Consider the following 20,760-nt stretch of genomic DNA (forward strand, 5'->3'; position numbering starts at 1 on the left):
CTGGGGTAGTGTGGGTTTCTCTCCTCAGCTGCAACTCTGAAATTGTAATCTAGATGTACAATGTTTTCCTCTCCTCTCTAACTACTATCTATATTACTGGAGACTTTTAGAAAATTCTATATCAACTTATCAGCACTGAATCTATCTGGAATGTTCTGAAAAAAAAAATGGGTAAATTTCACAAAGATCATGAAAGGTGTCACGAGATGAGAGAATAGTAAATGGGTATAAAAAAAAAAAAAATCCAGTTTCGAGAAAAGGATTCAGAACGCACACACCAAGAGGGAAAAAAGAATAAGTCAGTGAAAAGCAAATGAGGCCAAATAAGGTGTTCGCTAGATACAGTCTGTTCAGCTGGAGGACATGCAGAAGGGAGGGATCTCGGCAGCTGACCAGCAGACGCCACAAGGTGAACGTAAACAAACTCCAGAGTCGAACTGAGACAACATGATGGACGATATTCCACCTGAGTCGACGCTAAGTCTTGAGGATGAGATGCATGGAAAGATGATCTGGAAATTAATATTATATATCAGGTAATAAGCTTCAGGAATCTGTGTGTGTGAGGGGGACTTGGGAGCAGACATCGTCACTCACCTGTCGCCAGGATCCCACCTTAGGAGAATGGTAAAGATGGCAAACTGTCTACCAGCAAATATTAGAACAGCTTTCACATACGTGGATATGGAAATATTCAGCAAACTATTCACATCCTACTTTAGGGCAAAACTGAAATATGCTTCTCATGTTTAGTCACCGCACCTAAAGAAACACAGAGAGCGAATAGACAAAGTCAGAGGAAGACAACAGAGGTGATATCAATATTAGGAAAGCTGAATAACAAGGAATTTACCCACCATCAAAAACAGAGGGGTAAGGGATGACCTGATCGGAACTTTTGAATTATTAAACTATTGTGACGTCGACGATTAACAATTCTTCGAAATATGCAGGAATGCTACAACCAGAGGACATAATATGATATGAAGCAAGAAATTCATGAAAAAGATGCCCATGATTATTCTTATACCACCGTATATGAATGTTGGACGAATGGAATCAACTGAATGATAAAACTGTTAATGTGGACAGCTTAGAGAAGTTTAAAAAGCTGTATGATAGTATTGGAGGCTCAAGAGTTGGGCCCAACGATTGTAAAACTTCCTCCTTGTACTGGGTAAACAGATGGTTTCATATGAATATGTATTCATATAATGTATACTTCATGGATTATACACGTTTCACATCTGAATGTATACATAGGACACACCCATTGACATTTTAGTGTCATTGATATGAATATTAATGACACTGTTGGTAAAACAAGAAAATACCTATAGTTAGCTCTTAATGCTTTACGTTTTCTCTAAAAGACCATAAAAGAAAATGAGTACTTTTTTCTTAATTTAACATCTTCAAGCTGGCTTTAGGTATAATACATTCCGAAAAACATTTTATTTATGGAGGGGCAAGTATAAATGATTTTCAATGGTATGTATTGCTCGAGAATCTGATTCCTTTCATTGATCTACCATACCTTTCTCTTGATACTCGAAGATGATCTCGCATCTCTGATTGCACTACTGTCACTTGTCTTAACCTGTTCCTCATATTGACCTTATTACTCTGTGGAAGAAAAAGTGTACCGTTTGTAAAGAACATAGTGGGAAATTATATTTGAATATATGAGAAGGGAACGATAATGAAATTACAACAGACGAATGTTCTCGCTCCAGCATCTAACGTCATGTTCTCCTTACACTAAGTACATGTGCAGCCTACGTGAACTGATCATAAACATAAGACACAAATAGTGTTTTGCAATACGTTACTTACAAAATGTTATGTAGAAGTTCAAACTATTACGTTAAATGCCAATAAAAGTGCATTTCGTTAGATCGTATATACAGTGAAACAGAATACACATACAGTATAGTACAATATAGCACATCTAACGTAATGTCTTCGTATACTGCCCTTCACATAAAAAACTGTACATCAGAAATATATATGTACATACGAAGCAATCAGTTCATAAAGTACGGGGAGGTAGTTCTACACTCTGGAACGTTCAATACTATTATGAAACTTTCTAAACTTCTGTAAGCTATGAAATTTGTTTACGTTCACCTTGTGGTGTCTGCTGGTCAGCTGCCGAGATCCCGCCCTTCTGCATGTCCTCTAGCTGAACAGACTGTATCTAGCCAAGACCTATTTGGCCTCATTTGCTTTTCACTGACTTGTTCTTCTTTCCTCTGGGTGTGTGCGTTCTGAATCCTCTCCACGAAACTTAATCTTCTTTCATACTCATTTAGTTCTCTCTCATCCCATGACATTTTTCATCATCTTGATCTTGATTCCTCAATTTCTGTATTTCCTTATTTAACTGTGTTAACTTCTGATCTTGTTTTTCGGTTACTTCGACCAAGAAGATATTGATCCCAGGCACTACATATTTTCTCGCCCTTATCCTCTCTACTCTAGTTACAACTGCCTTGTCTCCTGATACTTTCTGCTACCTGAATCCATCCATATCTGAAGTTCTTCAAATGTTCCCCAAAATGTCAAAATAAGTCATATCGCTTACTGGCACACAAAGAGGATCTATCCAGAAAATCAGTGGAATAAACAGCTGTCAGTGTCGACTTATGGTTGTAAATAATTTACCATGTATCATTCATTCACAGTTACACTTATATATTAATGGTTGGTATACCTTTGAATGTACGATATCTTAAAATTTTGGTTTACTGAGGTTGGCAACACTCCTGGCATTCGCTCTGGGGATCTGAAAGTAGATATCGTTCTACTTAACTGTGACTGGATGCCTCAGAACTGCCACAATCATCACAACGAACCGAGACTTTCACACCAACCTCGCCCCTTCCCCAAACTTGTATATACCAGACCTGCTGGAACGCAGGCTGTCTGAGGTCTTATGATCCAGCGAGCTGTTCGATGCAGCTGGTGGTTTACCGGAGGCCACGTGTTATTCACATGTGATTACTCTTTGTGTGTCATGGGGAAGAGAGAGTTTTACACTATTTGCCATGTCTTCACACACACACACACACACACACACACACACACACACACACACACACACATAACAGCCCAGACTAGGTACTTATCTATCGACCAACCCCGAGGGAAGGATGAACACCTAGGTTGGTTGTGGACCGACTCCCTCATCCAGGATTAGAACAAATGTGGGCCCTGGGCGGACCTGTCATAAGGTGTGGTCGGAGACCACGGAGGGCCACGTGTGCATGTGTGCCTACGTGGTTAGCGTTACTGACCATGACGTATGCATGGGCTTATCGGCGCCAGTTTTAGCGTGGTCAGTCGACACGCAATTCACTGTTCGTTCTTCCCTCGATAGTGGGCAATAAACTGGGTTCCTGACCTATATATATATATATATATATATATATATATATATATATATATATATATATATATATAGAGAGAGAGAGAGAGAGAGAGAGAGAGAGAGAGAGAGAGAGAGAGAGGCTGCGTAGGACTCTTTCTTGGAGGTATTGGGAGGGCCAGGTAGAATGTCACTCATATTAATCTATTTTCCACACATTATGTATCTCAGAATATTGTGAAGGAAAATAGGAATGTTCTGTTCTTATGGATGAAGTCAACCTCAAAATTATCTGCGTAATTCCATATCATAACCTTTTATCAAGATTAAAACATACACCATCTTAAACTGTGACCAGGATCTTTAAGTAAATACATGCAAAGTAATTACAGATGCTACCTAATTGGTTTGAGCATGAGGCCCATCAGCTAGTTACAAGGCCATTAAAGCCATTAGTTAGTAAACCTTTTACACCTCACGCAAGTAAGTGTTCAAGTATATTCTAAGACCATGTACACTATGTGTATGTCTACGCCATCTACATATACCGAGATAATTTGGTAATCCACATGCTTCTTCCCATATCCCCACTGCTTGGGGGAGAGGTTTTTTTTTTAAGTTTACGAACTCATTTGTTCATTAATTAATTCGTTTATGTTTTATGATGTTTTATATTCAGCTACTTGTTTTTATTAGGGCGGCGGGAATTATGTACCTTCTCTTGTTACAAAATTACCCCAGACTATAAAAAGATAGGTCAGGGGCTGTTCTGTTCTACGTGTGGGTTGATTTTCGGGAGGGATTACCTTGTTGCAACAGAACATATTATATAATCAATTATTACATCGTAAACAATGTATTCATAGTCAGGTGGAAGCGAAATCTATATCAAAATATATATATATTGATTGGCAACTTTTACCTTTCACGTAAAGGTTTACCCACTCGTTCTATTCTTGTCTCTGTACATTCTGTTTGTGCAGTTTTATCTATGATTAATTTGGAAGAAAATTGAAGCTCTAATACTTCTATATTCAGACGATAAAATCGTAAGACTAGCGTACCATATGAAGTACAAAGCCATCAATATCCACATGTACTCCTGAATAGAAATAGCGAATCTGGCAACTGAGCGTCATCTTACAAGAAACGAATTGAATTTATGGTTCAGTGTAGCCGGAAACGTTGACGTGGCTGGTTCCGTATCCCTGATGCTGGAGTCTTTAACAGTCGTTAAACCCCACATCCCACAACCTGTTTAATTGTAGGAAATTTCTGTGAGCAGCGGACTTAACACAGTTTCAAGAAACCTCTGTAAAAACTGCGGAAGAATGAAGTGCCTGTGTCTGGTAATACTGCTATGGTGCGCTCTGGCTCGAGCACTGGACAGGTTAGTAAAGAGTGACAGACATGTGGAAAGCATTAGACATTTTCCTCCTTTGAATATTCCCACAGTTGTGTTAGTATCCTTTTGAATAATTCATCGTGGCCACAGAAACGTCATCGTTAAGGGAAGGTAAGAGCGTGACTTGAAAACACCACTAGGAGTTCTTTCTCAGGTAGATAATATTACTGTTGCGAAGAAACGTTTTATTGTTGGAAACGTTTAAGTCTAGCGTTAATTGTAATTGCAGTGTATGACATGTATTGCCAAGACGATCTTATGTGAAATTTGACATAGAAGAGAACATGAATATTGTGAAAGAATCTCTCTGATACCTAAAATACTAAAGACTTTATTAAATGCTCACAGAACTGTCTATTATAGGGAATCATTCCTGTTTGTTGTGATGATGTTTATATTAAGAATGTGTATTAGTGCTTTTGCTGTGATGAATGTGACTGCATTGCTTACATAAATTTGGTTAGTCACCGCAGTAATCATGATGCAAATTTACTGTTTGAACACCTGTCGCACATTTCGAATATTTTCTCGCGTTAAGACTAAGTACATTAGTTTCTTACCGTAAACGACTTGGTATGGTATGACTGGAAATTACTAGTTTTCCCAGAGGGTAATTAGTTTCTCTTCAGTTACCAAAGGTCTATGATTAGTCAGTCTATAGTTTCCTTATGATTACTGCTAGTTCTTCCTCATGCTTGTAAGTACTAGGTTTCTTGTATTCCAGTCTCTTCATAACTACCCACACTTAAGTAATTGCTTATTATATGGTATTAGTTCAGTTCTTTACAGTAAATAAATGGTATCCGTAGATGCCAGATACCTCATGAATTACTAGTTTTCCTACGGGGTATTTCTTGTAACTAGTTAAGAGGTTACTGCTTTGTTACTCGATTTTCTTAGAATTCTAGTTTTCATTATTATTATTATTATGATGATGATTCATACTATTTTTATTATTATTATTATTATTATTATTATTATTATTATTATCATTATTATTATTATTATTATTATTATTATTATTACTTTACTTTCTTCCACAAGATACATTTATTATGTTGGTGTCACTAGTCACGGATAAAAGTTCGCTTTGAGGCCAGGTCGCTCGCAGGTCGACCAAGCTGTTGGAAGCCGCGGCCTGCAGGCGCTCGTATCCTCTACGGCTTAACTGGTCAGGTACACTAATACATGTACAGGATACTCTTAAACTTCTCCACTGTGCAACACATTGGTGTTGGTTGCGGGCAAGATGTAGAAGCGTCTCGGGACCCGGATGTTTTGTGTTATTTTATGCCTCAGGCACCTGTGGATTGTAGAGATGGTGGCATTTTACAGTGTCTGTCGTGCCAGTAAGAAGTCATGGCCTAGTGTAAGTTAGGGTCATGTCCTGCAGGATTTTTCAGGTGTAGATGATCTACTTCTACCGTCTGCACTTCACGGTACACAGCCTCAGTGATTTCAGCCTTTCCCAGTCATTTAGTTCCCTTTACCACGTTAGTATAGGCAGAGAAAGGTCTATGAACACACCAGTTTGGCAGTCTCGTATGCCTTGTAGTATGCTGTTACTGAAACAGTTATACTGAAGAATTCGATAGGATTGCTTTATTTGTCTTTTAAAGTCTGCATGATGCATCCTTCCATCCTTCTGAAGGAGACAGCTTCTTTTTTCGTGCTCGTTTAAGGTTAGGTAGTTTAGACATTACGCTGAGATTTTTCACTTTTCCGCTTTTTCTAAGAGAAAGAGTTGGAGGGGGGGAGGGGGGTCAAAGCTTTTGGAAGAATCTGAAAATCTGCGTTCTAAAAAGGACCATGTCATAGTCGCTTATGAAAAACATGAGGAGGTTAAGATCTCCAAAGCTGTTCGATGTAGGGAAAGAATCTGATATAAACCACCCTTGAGTTACCTATGACCACTCAGTATTATGTGGTCTAGCTAATGGCGGGGACACACAAGGAGCCAGTCCTCAGGAGGAAAAGCAAAATGGTATCTGTAGAATAGGGAAAGTGAACTAACATTCTTGAGTAAGTTAAGTGGACTGAGGTGTTAAGTTATCCAAGGAGAGTTGATAGTTGAACTGCCTTAGACTGCTGTTGCCAGTGTTACCATACCGTACATCTACCCTGTGCGGTAGTGTTTCCCTGAGCGTGTAGCGGAATCAATAAACTTAATGTTTAACTAGTTTGAAGGAGCAGTTACCGTCCTGTTGTCAAACTGAATTTCCGTTGTTGATAAGAAATGACACAGATCACTTTTGTAGGGTTAGTGTGTGTGTGTGTGTGTGTGTGTGTGTGTGTGTGTGTGTGTGTGTGTTTGTTTGTTTCCCCCCTAAAATAGCAAGTGAGAGTAGAGATCGACTGAAACTGAACTTTGCTAATGAAATGACGTTCCACCATAGAAATAATTGCCCTGGAATGAGCAATTAACATCTTACCTGCGAACCATCCCCACCCCAATTATTTACGCCACCACAACACAAGATTGAGATGAAAATCAAATGAAATTAACCTTCATGAAAAGGGCGATGTTAATTAGAGTGTAAAAAATGCAAATTCAGAGCAGTAGAAACACGTGTATCCACCGAGTGTCAGTCTGATGTATTTAGGTCAGGCGATGGATGCCGGTAAATTAATATTATTATATTATTAGATCAAGTCCTGAAATTCTCTGCCGTCCCAGTTGTGTCTACCACTTCACTGAATTTTACAGACGCCCCTCGGGGGTTGGTACAGCCCCGGTAGGAACCAGTGGTCTGGGGCGAGAAATCTGTCCTCGACGAACTTGTACTTTCCGTCCCCTGACGAAGATGTGTCCTTGTTGAAGGTGATTTCTTCTTTGGGATGTTTTTCCTTGCAGGCGGAGTCCGGTAGCGTTTATATATATATATATATATATATATATATATATATATATATATATATATATATATATATATATATTGCAGTAGGTCACACTGGTGCGCGTGATCTGCTTTTGATGACAACCTCGTAGAAAGTGAAACACGGTAAGCCCAAGTGCACTTTCGTGTATTAATCACATCGTCAGGGGAGATACAAGAATGAGATAGAAGACTTAGAATAGTAAGTTTATATACAAAGAATGAGGCAGAGCTAAGACGCCGTTGGTACACAAGGGTCTCGCCTTACGAAAGCCATAGTGGTGATCAGAGAGAAAACTGTGAGATTCAAGATGTCTGAGGATATGGAGCGAGATTGTGAACTCACAGCGCGAAGGATTAGAGATGAAAAACAGTTTTAGAATATCAGGAGAGTGGTCCCAGCGGTCAGGAATATGGGTAGGGTGGGAGATAATTTGCTCAAGATCACTCAGAATGGAGAACATGAGGGCTTCAACCCCTCCACCCTCCGTATGGGAGGAATTCAACCATACCCTGTGATGAATGGTCAGATCTTTTAGACAGAGGCTCTCGACTTGTGGGTGAAAGCAAGCCACAGTATCATGGCAAGACTTAAGATAGTCGAAGAAAGATATAAGAATTTTAGAATTAGGAGAGCAATAGGCGAAACAAAGGAAGTGTGGAAGTTGGAAGACAGACATGGAGCCATATAAACATCAAAGTTGGGGACTCAGGGTCCTCGAGGCATGCAACAGGTGTGTTGATGTTGAATTTAGCACAGACACCACCTCTGAGTGGAGATTATGGTGGGATGTGAAAACATCTTTCAACAGTTTGGTCACAGAAAGAAGTTACATAGGCAAAGTACTTGACAGATGATATTCAACCGAAGAGAGGTTACGAGAGAGAGACCACGAATTGTGGTAAAGTGAACAGAAAAAGAGGCAGGTCTGTCTGAAAAGGAAAGGTCGTGGGATGGTCCGGTACCACTTCAGCTAGAGCCTTCCCTCTCATTGGCAGTAGAGTCAGACACGAACCCAGAGATTCTTAGCACCCCATGATGCTAGGGACTAGGTGTGTATACGTTTGCTGAACTGTGTCATGACTACATTTAAAAACGATGGTGGAGACGGAAGATGGTAAGAGAACTTTAGAAACTTGAGTGAGGTTTGAGTAGGTGTATGGTGCTTGTCAGGAGGAAATGGCAGGACTAGCCCGGTAGTCCTGTTTTGATGAGACAGAAAGTAAGACCAGCAATTCTGACATGGCGAGTGTAAGATGGTTCGCAGCACCACTTTAACACTTCTCAGTCCGGACGGTAGTACCATTTTGGACAGCTGCTGTCAACAGCCTACGACCTAGTCAGTTGAAAAGTGTTTATATTCAATTTAGGTTTGGTTTTAACATCTGTTGACGCAAAATAAGCTTAATATAAGGCATTTACTGAAATTAAGTTGCCTTCGTTGTGGCATATTTCACTTGCGGCGATTGATTTTTTTTTACCTTCTATTTCCCCTCTGCCGCGAAAAATGCTTTGGATGTTCCTTGAATTATTTCTATTTATCGGCCATCATCGCCTTGCAGGGTCGACGCTTCGGGTCTGGGCATTTATAGCGTAACGGAAATGTGAATTTCACTGTCAGGTGTCGTGCATGTCAGGGAAGTTTGTGTGTGACAAAATAAAAATATTTCATTGTGAATAACGACGAGGAGGACGTGCTACACCCACAATGTCGGTTCATTTAAAATTTTTCGTACGAGAGTTTGTGAGCGTAGCTATTTACGAAATGTTATCCTCGTCCAGCGCGAGTTCTTGTTTGCTAGCGCTCCATCCTTCTGTCCACTTAAATAAGTTAAGAATTGTTGGTTCCGTTTTGCTCAAACTGAACTAAAGCTGACCTGTCTGCGGCTAGGCTATGTTAGTTTAGGTTAGGTTGGATTATTGTGGGTTGGGGTTGGATTAGATATTCATAGTTGTACAAAATTCGTTCTATTTAATCCCACATTTTCCCAGATCTTCGAAGCAAGGACGCCATTTGGCAAACATGCATGATTACCAAATGGCGTCCTAGCTTCGTCCCTTCGATGTATATCAACTGACTCATATTACTCTCTCGTGTCTCCCTTGATGATATGATTATTACACGAAAGTGCACTTGGAAACTTATCGTGTTTCATTTTCCCCGTGGACTCGTAGGAATATCTTGATCACACGCAAAATTGTGATCCTTTCCAATATATATATATATATATATATATATATATATATATATATATATATATATATATATATATATATATATATGAAAGCAGGGCTTGCACGGTAAACCCAGACCAATAAGCAATTTCTCAATCCTTCGACAGTGGTGTCATATTGCTTCACACAAAAAGTGGTAAGATACTTTTTTTTTTAATCGTGTTTACATGTGAAAAATTACGGCAAAATAAACGTTAAATTGTGATCATTAAATAAATGTGTTCATTATTTGATAATCAAATTGTGTCCTTTCTTACCAACGAAAAAATGTGTACATTTTTGGGGGAACATCTTACATATGGTGGCTGCACACGAGCGATAAAACTCCTTCAGCAGTGTTGCGTCACCATTAGTGAAGGGAACGAAATAGTCAAGGATCATCTCGTTCCTGAGTACATAATCCCCCTTCTCAGTGGACTGCAGCTTCGATGTAACAGGAACCCCATTCAATCGGTGGTCATGGGACTGTAAGACATTGATGATATACTCTGTTTGTATCCGATGTTTCTCTACATCTGCTTATGTTAATAAAGGTGTGACCACTGCAAACCTGTCTGTTGGGGCCCACTAGAGGATGTGGGTTAGAGAAAGTCGTAAGAGGGTGCCTGGCGGACCCTCACATTTTCCCCTAAGCATGTTTAGGAAGTTATTCGCTTCTGTCGATTGAAGTATATATTGCATTCTAGGAGCCCAGGAGTAAGTTAGAAAATATTTCTATATTTTTTTTTATATATATTCGATTTATTTACTTTCCATGGGGTGTAAGTATGTCAGTGTAGTCCAGTGGTGGTCGGGCGTGGTGCTAGGCTAACATTCACTTGCGAGTGTTTTTTTTCCGTAACTTTGGTTGGTTGGGTCATGGAGGCCGTCAGCATCAAACTACCTACACCAGCCGAAAAATCTTTCAGCGCCTCCTTCACGTGTTAAGGATGATTTTATAGAACACACACTCACTATGTATAGAGCCCTTGTTCCTGTATGATACACCCTTGCTCAGAGTCTGTTGGGCTTATCATTCTGGGCTTCGAACCCAGGAACATTTCCAGAGCACGCGGTGTCTCCCAGTCACATATCCTGCGGCACGTCTCTATACCAAAAGCATATGAGCTTGTTGGGTGAAGTGAGTACGTTCCTCTATGGTGTATCGGTTAGTGTTGCTTACCCTCACGCATGCACGGTTAGGTAGGACCAGACCCATCCTGTCACCCTTGTAACTACTGATATGGATGTCATCCCAGCTTCTTAGCAACCAATTTCTTGTCTGAGAATTAGTTCAGTTCCTTTCATCCGTCCTGTATTCATTATTCTTCATTAATGGTCTTGGTTTCGTTATATTGAGAAAGATTTTTTTTGTTATCGTTGTGTTTAGACTTTGTAAGTGCAGTTCCTGTAGCTGATTCCATGTTGTTTATCCAGTTAACATCAATGGCATAATTTTCAAACTGTAACTACACCTTAGATTTTTCTCAAATTTAATATTTCCTTTACAGACGCATAATTGGTATGAAAAACTTTGACGTTAGATATTTTGATTAACTAAACCAATGATTATTTAAGTTCATAATTAGATTTATAACATTACTCACTATAACTTTATTTTCTCATAGTCTGTAGGAAGATTGTGGACAATTTCCTCAAGTGACCTCATGGTATTCAGCTGAAGGCTGAGCAGGGTTCGATGTTCCTGAGGGCGTTGCTTAGCCTACGTCGGCCGACAGACACGCTGGCTATCAGAGCCTCGCTCCAAATCAATTGTTCTCTTTAATTATTTCCTTCCTCTTCATATCGGGGAATTGTCGAGACCGCCACTTATCATACATCGTACCGCCATATTATTTTCTGTCGAGTTAGCACAAAACAAATAGAGGAAGTTAATTAAGTTGTAAGTACCAAGGAAGTCCACATCCTGGGGTTAGATCCCCTAATATGGATTCCTTTTGAGAATATTTTGATTTTATTACATTTCTTATATTCTGTTTTCATAATCCTCAAGAGAAATTACTATAGAATGAAATTGTGTGTCGCAGTACTCCAGTCATCACCATGATAATATTATTTACATCAACAGTAGGCTGACTGTTATTTTACGTTTTGTGAATCTTTCTACCTGAACATGGTTAGGATTATGTATTACCTCGGAGCCACACTAACCTATTCTCACCTGCGCCTCAAGGGGTTTGGTTGGGTATTTAGATTTATTTGCACCAGAACAAGATTTGTATACTAGATAATGATTCACGCACTAATATGTTTCCTGTATCATGTGGATTTGCACATGTCACAACCTTGTGTTGCTGACGCCGTGGTACCAATTACCTAGAACCTTGTGTTGCCGACGTAGTTTCCCCAAGTCCCCACAGCCTCGTGTTAACTGAGGCTGTATACGAGACACCAGAACCTTGTGTTGCGAATGATGTGTTGTTACCAAGTTACCAAAACCTTGTGTTGCTGACGTTGCGTTACCAAGTCCCCAGAAACTTGTGTTGCTAAAGCTTTATCACCAAGTCCCAGAAACTTGTGTTGCTGACGTAGGGTGTTTCCAATAACTAAGGACTTCCCATAGAGAGCAGGTCAGCTGTTAGACACGAGGAATGTTTGTTAGTTGCTATAAACGTTTGTTAGCCTATGAGACTATTCACTGGTAGCTGATTAACGTTAAAAACGTTTATGCAGTACAAGAAACGGTATTTATCCCGCGTTGGAAATGAGAGTCATCAAGAACGTTTATACATTGCATGAAATGTTTGTTATTCCACCAGGTGGGTATGCGAGTCATCGAGAACGTTTGCGGGTTAAATTCCCAGAAACGTTCATGACTTCCAAGAACATAAGGTCTGTGAGGGCACACTAGTTCTTGTTCGTGTTCTTCATAGTTTTGATTCAGGAAGCAACTGGCAAGTGTTCAGACCCCCAGCTGGAATACCCCAGACCCACACGCAGGAGGGGTTTGCAATGGGACATGTACTTCCCGACCCCCTTCCTGCAATTTTCACCTGAGTTTGGCAGCCGGAGGTTTTACTGTTGATGTGTGGTGTCTTGATGGTGGTGCGACCGTGTGTGGCTCTCCACTGAATATGGACGCTTGTCTCGGCATCACTTGATTTCGACACATGTCTTGCAGTCATTGTTCTCTCTCTCTCTCTCTCTCTCTCTCTCTCTCTCTCTCTCTCTCTCTCTCTCTCTCTCTCTCTCTCTCTCTCTCTCTCTCTCTCTCGTCTCTGTGTGTCACAGTCGTAAGTACTCTCACTGTGTCACTGTCATAAGTACTCTCACTGCTGTGTCACTGCTGTAGGTGGTGTGGTTTCCAGGTAGTGTTGCGGGGCGTGGCAGCCGTGTGTTGCCGGGGTCAGAGCAGCCCTGGCCAGCCTGGACTGGTCCTTCCTACTTTAACACAACTAATAAAACATTACCGCAGGGTCCGCCGACGACCCCCCCCCCCCCACCCCGACGCCGGAATACAAAGAATTCCATCTATAACCCCCCCCCCCCAACGCCCCAAACCCTACCCCCTTCCCCCGTTAGTGAAGACCCCCCACCCCACCCATTATGCCGTACCCAACCTGCCAACCCCAAGCCCACCCCATCCACCACCCATCCTCTTCACGCACAGCCAGTGTTCGATTCGGGCATAATTCTGTGTACGTTAATGATGTTGGTGGTTTATAGTGTATTACAGTAAGTCAAGTCGTGTTGGTTGGTTTGTATGGTTATGTGTGTTGGTCAAGTATTGGTTTGAACTAGGAAACACTGTCAGCAGTTGACACACACACACACACACACACACACACACACACACACACACACACACACACACACAGGTGAATGCCCCACGGTACATGTTACCAATCAAGTGATAACACTAGGACTGTATCCCCTCGGAGGAGACGTTTCCCCAGGTCTCCTATGCCACGTCGCCTGCTCCCACAGGAGTGGTCTTGACCTGTCCACATCAGAGAGTCATCCACCGCATGATGTGGGTGGTGCATCGTGAGTGTATGTCTCTCTCTCACAGCTGGACGGGTTTTATTCTGGCGTGTTGATAGTGACTGAGCCGGGCAGGGGGGACCCCAGCCTCTCTGGTTCCTAAGTACCTGGCTTGATGACCCCAGAAGGTCACCAACCCAAACACTCCCCTGCATCACTCACGTCGCCTACCTGGTCCATGACCTCACCCAGATGGTCCATGACCTTATCCAATGGCCCATAGCCCCACATAGCTGGTCCATGGCCCCATCCAGGTGGTCCATAGCCCCTCCCAGCAGGTCTGTGGCCCCTCCCAGCAGGTCTATGGCCCCATCCAGCTGGTCTATGGCCCCTCCCAGCAGGTTTATGGCCCCTCCCAGCTGTTGAAGGAACCAATCCACGTACCAGACCGTCCCATCGACCCATCCAGTAATGTCCACCTGTTCCTTGCCTCTCATCCAGACCCCAGAACGGTGTGCCCTGCTCTGGGCTCCACACCACTGCCTCACCATAACCACCTGTTCGCCCACACAGCTTTCCTTTTAACACCCTTGTAACACGACTCTCCCACTCTGTCACTACGGGGCGGGAGATGGGGATGGTTGGGGGCGAGTTGTACTCGCCACCGACCTGGAGTGTTGGTACACATTCCTCCTCCTCCTGTGCTACTGTCACCATCATCATGGGAATGGAACAGCTTCTGCATGTTTTGCCCTGTCTACCACGGCAAAGACGGGCGATGCCCAAAGTCTAAAGAAGTCGTAGAAGGCGACTAAAAGGGGAGGAAGCGGTGGGGTTGGAAATCCTCTCCTCCTGTTTTTAGTTTCCCAAAAGAAGGAACAAAGAAGAGGGCCAAGTGAGGATATTCCCTCTAAGGCTCAGTCCTCTGTTCTTAACGCTACCTCGCTAACGTGGGAAATGGCGAATATGTATGAAAAGGATGTATTTTATATATATGTTTTAGATATCTGGGAGTGGATCTGGCAGCGGATGGAACCATGGAAGCGGAAGTGGATCATAGGGTGGGGGAGGGGGCGAAAATTCTGGGGGCCTTGAAGAATGTGTGGAAGTCGAGAACATTATCTCGGAAAGCAAAAATGGGTATGTTTGAAGGAATAGTGGTTCCAACAATGTTGTATGGTTGCGAGGCGTGGGCTATGGATAGAGTTGTGCGCAGGAGGATGGATGTGCTGGAAATGAGATGTTTGAGGACAATGTGTGGTGTGAGGTGGTTTGATCGAGTGAGTAACGTAAGGGTAAGAGAGATGTGTGGAAATAAAAAGAGCGTGGTTGAGAGAGCAGAAGAGGGTGTTTTGAAGTGGTTTGGGCACATGGAGAGGATGAGTGAGGAAAGATTGACCAAGAGGATATATGTGTCGGAGGTGGAGGGAGCAAGGAGAAGTGGGAGACCAAATTGGAGGTGGAAAGATGGAGTGAAAAAGATTTTGTGTGATCGGGGCCTGAACATGCAGGAGGGTGAAAGGAGGGCAAGGAATAGAGTGGATTGGAGCGATGTGGTATACCGGGGTTGACGTGCTGTCAGTGGATTGAATCAAGGCATGTGAAGCGTCTGGGGTAAACCATGGAAAGCTGTGTAGGTATGTATATTTGCGTGTGTGGACGTATGTATATACATGTGTATGGGGGTGGGTTGGGCCATTTCTTTCGTCTGTTTCCTTGCGCTACCTCGCAAACGCGGGAGACAGCGAAAAAAAAAAAAAAAAAATTATATATATATATATATATATATATATATATATATATATATATATATATATATATATATATATATGACTTTGTATGTGTATGTATATTTGTATATGTTGATATATGGGCATATATGTATATATGTGTGTATGTGAGTGAATGGGTCTTTCTTCGTCTGCTTCCTGGCGCTACCTCGCTGACGCGGGAAACGGCGATCAAGTATGATTATATATATATATATATATATATATATATATATATATATATATATATATATATATATATATATATACGTAAACATACATATACTGTACATGCACATACAGATATACACATGTACATGTGCTTGCTCGCCGTCATCCATTTCAGACGCTAGTCCGCCCCACAAGAAACAGCAGAAATGCATAAGAGGAAAGAAAAAGAAATGATATCATATACATTCTCCTCTTCTCCCGTACACCTGATCGCCGCCTTCTGCTTCAGCGAAGTTGCGCCAGGAAGCCTGTGAAGAAAGGCCACATCTACCCACATCCATACACAAGCTGTCATGTGTAATGCACCGAAACCACAGCTGCAGCATATCCACATCCAAGCCCCGCAGACATTTCCACGGTTTACCCAAACGTTTCGCATGCCCTGGTTCAGTCGATTGACATCACGTTGACCCATGTATACCTCATCGTTCCAAATCACTCTATTCCGTGCTCGCCTTTCACCCTCCTGCATGTTCAGTCCCTTGATCGCTCAAAATGTTTTTCTCTCCATCCTTCCACTTCGAATTTGGTCTCCTCGTTCTCCTTGTTCGCTCCACTTTTTTACACATTTAACCTCTTTGTCAACCTTTCCTCACTCTTTCTCTTCATATGACCAAATCATTTCAACACACCCTCTTCTGCTCTCCCTGCCACATTCTTTCTGTTTCCACACATCTCTCTTACCCTTTCATTACTCGATCAAACCACCTCACACCATATGTCCCAAAAAATATTATTTCCAAACACATTCACCCTCCTCCGCACAACCCCAATCTATAGCCCATGTCTCGCAATCGTCCCACTTATATAACGTTCTCTCTTTCCTGACATTCTTCAGCGTTCCTGAAGAATATAAACATATTATTCGTAAAGAGCGATATGCGTTTGAAAACCCCCAAGAAACCATCTTTACAGCCGTGGTATACTGTTGTTTACATGCACCGCCAGACAGTCGTGTTCTGTACAATTTAACAGCATACCAGAGTCATTCGTGCAAGAAACTTGCTTGATGATTTTTTACAGTTAAATAATTTCTTTCTAAAAAGTCAGTAAAATGTTTCTAAAATTATATTTAATATCGTCTGAGGTCGTGATTTTTCTTTTCCTTGTGTTGGAGGTTCCAATTAAGGACAAGTACACTTCAAGGTCGGGCTTTATTTGTATAATGTACATTCCTAGAGGAAAACCTAAAAGAAAATATATCTGAAGAATTTTGGAGGAGGTGGAATATCTGTCTTTCAAAAAGGGACAGATTGTAGTTGTAGGGATAGACATGTGAAGACAGAGAACTCCGCATCTTAAAGTTGTGCTGAAAGCAACAAACATCACAGCGATCCTCCCTTGAGTTGCCACCGGCCACGTTGTGACCATTTGACGCAGTGGACTGTAGACGATTACTTGGTCTAACTGATGGTGAAGGCAAATCAGCAGCCAGCTCTCAGGGACAGCAATCATAATGATACCTACAGAGGAGGGAAAGGAACCAACACTGAGACGCAGGACTAGTGGGTTAAGCTGTGAAATCAGACTGGGACAATTGACAAATCGATTGCTCTGGACTCGACTCTTAACTTGTATTTCGAACCTAGAATTTTCCCAGATGTTAAAGCAGTGTTCCATGATGGTCGGATCACTCCTTTGTACAATGGGAACAACTGTAAGAAAAGACTTTATGGCATCTGAAGATGACTTCCAGTTTCCTAGAGACAGACGTATCTGTCATGTGAGGTTTCCAAGATGATACGTGAACGGATTCAATCATAACTGAAGTAACCAGGTTTAACTTGCGTTTCCAAGATTGAACTTTATTTTTTCTCCTGCATTTGAAAATTGTACTTGTGGTCTCCGTCATTATATTTACTATTCATAAATACCTTAATTTAGAGTCAGCTTGTGTATCTAAATCTTGAAGGAATTGTAATTTCTAATTGTGATGACAATTTACCTGATAGAAAGAGAAACTTTTGCACTTTTGTTGCCACTTCCGGTAACCTTAAATGTCATGTCTATTTTTATGCTTCTCTCTCTCTCTCTCTCTCTCTCTCTCTCTCTCTCTCTCTCTCTCTCTCTCTCTCTCTCTCTCTCTCTCTCTCACATCCTAAGGCAGGCACCTATTTATCGACCAGCCCCGTGTGAAGGATTAGCACCTGTGTTAGGTGTGTGATGCGTCATCTTCGGTAGGTAGACAACCCGCCTACTGTACATTATATTTCCTCTGTACTTCGTTTTCTGATCATTGACGTTCCTCCCTCAGACTTTTACCATACTATCCAATTTGTCTCTTAGGGAAAGTATAAACTATGTGTACAGTGTATGTGTGTGTGTGTGTGTGTGTGTCCATTACACGTAGGGTGTTATTGTGAGCTGATGTAGCCTTGTCTTCGTCTGATCCTTTCGCTTCTTCGTGAAGGCTGGAACGGTAGCAAGGGTTCGACTCTCGAGCGCGCACTGGTAAAGTTCCTTTGATTTAGAGGTGAACATTATATATATATATATATATATATATATATATATATATATATATATATATATATATATATATATATATATATATATATTATCCCTGGGGATAGGGGAGAAAGAATACTTCCCACGTATTCCCTGCGTGTCGTAGAAGGCGACTAAAAGGGGAGGGAGCGGGGGGATGGAAATCCTCCCCCCTTTTTTTTTTTTTTTTTCATTTTCCAAAAGAAGGAACAGAGAAGGGGGCCAGGTGAGGATATTCCCTCAAAGGCCCAGTCCTCTGTTCTTAACGCTACCTCGCTATCGCGGGAAATGGCGAATAGTACGAAAGAAAAAGATATATATATATATATATATATATATATATATATATATATATATATATATATATATATATATATATATATATATATATTAGCACGAGAATTGATCTCTGGAGCATGTGTGACAGTCAGGTAGCCTAACTCTTACCACGATAAAACATTTTTAGCAAAGTTCCGGAGCCACTCGATGATTCACAGATCTCGCCGGTGCGTCACGAATCCTTAGCAAGGCAGGGAAATATTTCCGCTCACGCTTTGGAAATCACACCGTCAGGTATGTAAAGGAATTCAGCTGCAGCAGACCAATTGGTCCTTCGAGTCTCTTTGTGATAGCGGAAGATATAAGTAACTCACAGATTCTCGTGATAAACGTAGAAGGCGTACAGGTAATTCAAAGAAAATTACCTCCACATTCTCATTGTAACAGGAAGCGCTACTAATGTAAGTCGTGGACTTAAAATACTAATCGTGTCTCTTCTTAAAGATGTCTGTAGTACTGCTTTCAACCTCTCTAAATAGCAGTCGTTTCATCATATGTTAACGATCCTGTTGAAGAAAATGTACTTCGCCTCATTCAAGTTAAAACGTTTGACCACGAATTAGTATCCAATACGACGAGTAAAATCAGACGAATCAATCTTAAATAAGTTGATAGATCAAGATTATCAAAGCCTTTAATAGTTTTGAAAACTTGTTTAAGATCACCTCTCCTCTCTTCTAACCTAAATAGATTCTGATCGTTTAATCTGATCTCGGAAGATCTATTCCTCAATGTCACCTTGGTAGCTCGACTCTATACACTTTCCATTCTGTCTTATGTGTTTTCTTTAGGTCGAATGACCTAAACTGAACACAATATTCAAGATACAGCGAACAAAGAATAGGGAAAATGTAAGGACGATTTCCCTGAACTTCGACTCAAAGACCCTTACCTATGAATCCAAGAATTTTTGCTCATTTCACTGCTTGTGCACTGCTTACTTGGATTTAGGTCCCCAGAGATGATTATGCACAAATCTTTTTCCTCTTTCATTTTTTCTTCCAGTTTAACAGAATTTATACCGTAGCTTTCCTTGTCTATTTTACTACCGATATATAAAACCACACATCGATATTAACATTCGTTTCGCACTTCCGAGTTCAGTTCATGAGCTTGTCTATGTCACTTTGAAGCTGTAGGCGTTCATGTTCATTGGTAGATGTACTTCCCAGTTTTGTGTCATCGGCGAATTTCGATGTCTTGTAATGCATTCCATTATGTTAATGTACATGAGAAATGGAACCGGTTCCAAGGCTGATCCTTGTGGCATTCCACTTATATCTACCCATCCTCAGGCTTGACCATTGATGACAACTCGTGTTAAGGCCAGTCAAGCAATTTCTTGTCCACTGTAGTGCACGTTATCATTGTCATGCGTAACCTTATCGAAAGCTTTTTGATATATATATATATATATATATATATATATATATATATATATATATATATATATATATATATATATATTTTTTTTTTTTTTTTTTTTTTTTTTTTTTTGCCGCTGTCTCCCGCGTTTGCGAGGTAGCGCAAGGAAACAGACGAAAGAAATGGCCCAACCCACCCCCATACACATGTATATACATACGTCCACACACGCAAATATACATACCTACACAGCTTTCCATGGTTTACCCCAGACGCTTCACATGCCCTGATTCAACCCACTGACAGCACGTCAACCCCGGTATACCACATCGATCCAATTCACTCTATTCCTTGCCCTCCTTTCACCCTCCTGCATGTTCAGGCCCCGATCACACAAAATCTTTTTCACTCCATCTTTCCACCTCCAATTTGGTCTCCCACTTCTCCTCGTTCCCTCCACCTCCGACACATATATCCTCTTGGTCAATCTTTCCTCACTCATTCTCTCTATGTGCCCAAACCATTTCAAAACACCCTCTTCTGCTCTCTCAACCACGCTCTTTTTATTTCCACACATCTCTCTTACCCTTACGTTACTTACTCGATCAAACCACCTCACACCACACATTGTCCTCAAACATCTCATTTCCAGCACATCCATCCTCCTGCGCACAACTCTATCCATAGCCCACGCCTCGTAACCATACAACATTGTTGGAACCACTAGTCCTTCAAACACAGCCATTTTTGCTTTCCGA

At 41.3% G+C, this 20,760-nt stretch overlaps 1 protein-coding gene across 3 annotated transcripts in view; it reads left to right on the forward strand.

Moving 5' to 3' along the window:
* Positions 1 to 4,539: 4,539 nt before the first annotated feature.
* The window catches only part of LOC139749517 (angiotensin-converting enzyme-like), a 61,152-nt gene continuing 44,931 nt past the window's right edge, over positions 4,540 to 20,760 (forward strand). For 2 of the 3 annotated variants that reach the window (XR_011712985.1, XM_071663472.1), the window contains exon 1: positions 4,540 to 4,760. Coding sequence is in view for 2 of the 3 variants with exons in the window: in XM_071663472.1 (XP_071519573.1) it covers positions 4,702 to 4,760 (59 nt within the window). In the remaining variant the exon portion in view is untranslated. The remainder of the gene's footprint in view (positions 4,761 to 20,760) is intronic. The other variant, XM_071663474.1, reaches the window with a different exon arrangement.

This window comes from Panulirus ornatus, chromosome 7, assembly GCF_036320965.1.
Source record: "Panulirus ornatus isolate Po-2019 chromosome 7, ASM3632096v1, whole genome shotgun sequence".
Taxonomy (NCBI): domain Eukaryota; kingdom Metazoa; phylum Arthropoda; class Malacostraca; order Decapoda; family Palinuridae; genus Panulirus; species Panulirus ornatus.